This window comes from Bison bison, unplaced genomic scaffold (assembly GCF_000754665.1).
Source record: "Bison bison bison isolate TAMUID 2011002044 unplaced genomic scaffold, Bison_UMD1.0 scf7180017864180, whole genome shotgun sequence".
NCBI lineage: Eukaryota > Metazoa > Chordata > Mammalia > Artiodactyla > Bovidae > Bison > Bison bison.
The window spans coordinates 8,751,788-8,753,094 of NW_011494752.1; the positions used below are offsets into that span (position 1 = coordinate 8,751,788).

General features: G+C 59.2%; 1 protein-coding gene across 1 annotated transcript in view; it reads left to right on the plus strand.

The window, feature by feature from the left end:
* LRRC48 (leucine rich repeat containing 48) overlaps positions 1–1,307 on the plus strand; it is a 20,337-nt gene that overhangs the window by 5,123 nt on the left and 13,907 nt on the right. Inside the window, exon 3 of the mRNA XM_010842898.1 lies at positions 1,053–1,300. Within this exon, the coding sequence (XP_010841200.1) occupies positions 1,053–1,300 (248 nt within the window). The remainder of the gene's footprint in view (positions 1–1,052; positions 1,301–1,307) is intronic.

Below are 1,307 nucleotides of genomic sequence, written 5' to 3' on the forward strand. Positions count from 1 at the left end.
CCATGGCCCCCACCTGTACCTACGGCCCTGCCATACTCACGGCCCCCCTGTACCCACATCCCCCTATTGCACCCACGGCCACCCCGCCTGTACCCACAGCCCCCTGCCTGCACCCATGGCTCCTGACTGTACCCACAGCACCCCCCGTACCCACAGCCCTGCCCTAAAGCCACAGCACCCCCTCGCCTGTACCCATGGCCCCCTGACTGCACCCATGGCCCCTGCCTGTACCCACAGCCCCTTCTGTACCCACAGCCCGCCCCCCCCCACATGCATAGGCCCTGCTGGTGGCCAGTCTGCTGTCACAGTGCTGAGGGTAAGCTGGAGCCGGCTAGTCCTGCTGCCCACATCTTGTCCCAACTCTACACTCAGGGATGCCCTGTTGGTAGCCTGACACTGGCAGTAGGAGTATTTACACCACAGCAATCTGCAGGTGCTACAAATCCTAGCTGCCCCCCCCACCCCTTTGTTAAACATCTACCAGCTTGTCTGCAAAGAACAGAGCCTGGCAGGAAAGGAAGTAGGGGAACCCAGTCAGGCCCCACTCTGCCGAGCTGCTAACACATTCTGGATATGTGAGCTCAGCTCCTGCACCTCACTTTCCTTATGTGTTGTTGACCTTGGGCACCTGGCACCCTTGAATCTTGGCTCCCTCATCCTGAAGACTTGGTGATGACACCTCTGCTTGTGAGGGTGAAACAAGGAAAAGCACGGGGCGGTAGTGTCCCAGGACAGCATCCCCTGAGGGGCCGGGGAGGCTAAATGACTTCTGGAGCCCCTTAAACACGAGGGCTTTAGCTGAAAGCTCGTGAAAAGTTCCCACTTTGGGCCTTGGGGCCATCTGTGTTCCAAGATAGTGTTGCAGCCACAACCCCCTCAAACCCCAACACTGCAGTGGCAAAAAGCAGTTTGATTCCCAAAGATGAGAAACCTGGAGTAGAGAGAGTGCTCAGGTCAGCTGGGGTTGGGCCTGGAGTGTGGGGCGGCCTGGCCTCAAGGGTTTCCCACTCCCCGAGATGTGCTGACCCCACCCCAGTGAGTTTCCATCCCAGATCGCGGGCCGCACAGATGGGAGCCTTTGCCTGCCTCTGTGACCGGGAAGGAGACAGTAGAGCCGAGGTGGGGGGTCAGTTCCAGGAAAGTCCCCCTAAGCCAGGCCCGTCCTCCAGACCTGTCTTTCAACAACATCGAGGCCATCGAGGGTCTGGACACGCTGGTCAACCTGGAGGATCTGAGCCTGTTCAACAACCGCATCAGCAAGATCGACTCACTGGATGCGCTGGTCAAGCTGCAGGTGTTGTCGCTGG